At 27.2% G+C, this 1,491-nt stretch overlaps 1 protein-coding gene across 1 annotated transcript; it reads left to right on the forward strand.

Moving 5' to 3' along the window:
• Positions 1-355: 355 nt before the first annotated feature.
• EAH_00065730 (eukaryotic translation initiation factor 2 alpha subunit, putative) lies at positions 356-1,232 on the forward strand (the record flags this gene model as incomplete). The annotated part of the gene is made up of 2 exons (XM_013392806.1): positions 356-471; positions 1,049-1,232. Coding segments are annotated over 2 exons (300 nt in total), but the record flags the coding sequence as incomplete, so codon positions are not given.
• Positions 1,233-1,491: the final 259 nt, after the last annotated feature.

A 1,491-nucleotide genomic window follows, 5' to 3' on the forward strand; every position in this document is an offset into this window, starting at 1 on the left:
TCTTAATATATTGCGTATTTTAATATATATGCATGTATACGTACATACATGTACATACATTTGCATTTGCTGCTGCTGACAGGCCTCTGTTTCGCTGTTGTTATTTGTTTTGCTTAATTAATTGATATATTATATATATTATATATTTTATATATATAATATATATAGATATATATATATATAAATGAAGTGTATATAGATTATATATATTTATTTTTATATGGTTGCTCTTTCCCATGTGGGTGCATGCAAATATAAGTGCATGCAAGTGTATGCATGCATATGAGCATGCAGCGAATTCGTGTGTTATATTTACATTAATATTATCGCAATTTGTTTATTTACTTGCATGCAGGCAGCAGCACTTGATCCTGATGAAGTATTTGGAGGCTTAGATGTTGCAGAAGAAGTTAAACAATCTCTCATTCAAGATATACAGCTCAGACTTGCCCCCCAGGCTCTCAAACTCAGGTCAGCTCTTCTTTATCTTCTTTATCTTCTTTATTTTCTTTATTTTCTTTATCTTCTTTATTTTCTTTATTTTGTTTATTTTGTTTGTTTAATTTTTTTTGTTTTTGTTTTATGTGATGTCTCCGTTTTGTTTTGTCTGTCTCCTTTTGGTGTCTCCTTCTTGTTTAGCATCGAGTGTCCGTCTACTTTTCATTTTATTTTTATTTATTTATTTATTTATTTATTTATTTGATCGTCTTTTAAAATTTTAATCTCCTTCCACATCTCCTCTTCTCTTGCTCCAGGACTCGTACTAAATATACATATAAATACACATATATATATAATATATATAAATATATATATATATATGTATATATATATACATATATATATATACATATATAGATATATATTCATATATAGATATATATTCATATATATAGATATATATACATTATATATATATATATATATACACGCACACACACATCCCCATACATACATATATACATATATACATAAACAAATATATACATATATATATATACAAATATATATAATATATATATAATATATAATATGTTGATGAACTCAGGGCCCGCGTAGACGTCTGGTGTTTCGGTAGAGACGGTATTGAAGCTGTCCGCGCTGCACTTCAAGCGGGGCGCGAAGTCGGCGATGAAAAGGTCGAAATCATCGTTAAGTTAATCGCCCCGCCTCAATATGTCATCGTCACTTCTTGCTTCGATAGAGACACAGGACTCAACAAAATTCAAGAGGTAAACCGTATATTTATTTATTTTATTATTTATTTAATTTGTATAATTTATAATTTATAATATATAATATATATAATATATATTATATGTTATTTATATTACATATTATATATAATATATGTATTATATATATATATGTGTCAAGAGATGTATGTATGCATGGAGAGATGTATGCATGTAGAGATGCATGCATGCATGCATGCAATATGCTTGCTGTTATTGACTGATTGAATATAATGCATATATATAATATATATAA

Source organism: Eimeria acervulina, genomic scaffold, assembly GCF_000499425.1.
Source record: "Eimeria acervulina Houghton genomic scaffold, Eah_scaff2259, whole genome shotgun sequence".
NCBI classification, from domain to species: Eukaryota; Apicomplexa; class Conoidasida; order Eucoccidiorida; family Eimeriidae; genus Eimeria; species Eimeria acervulina.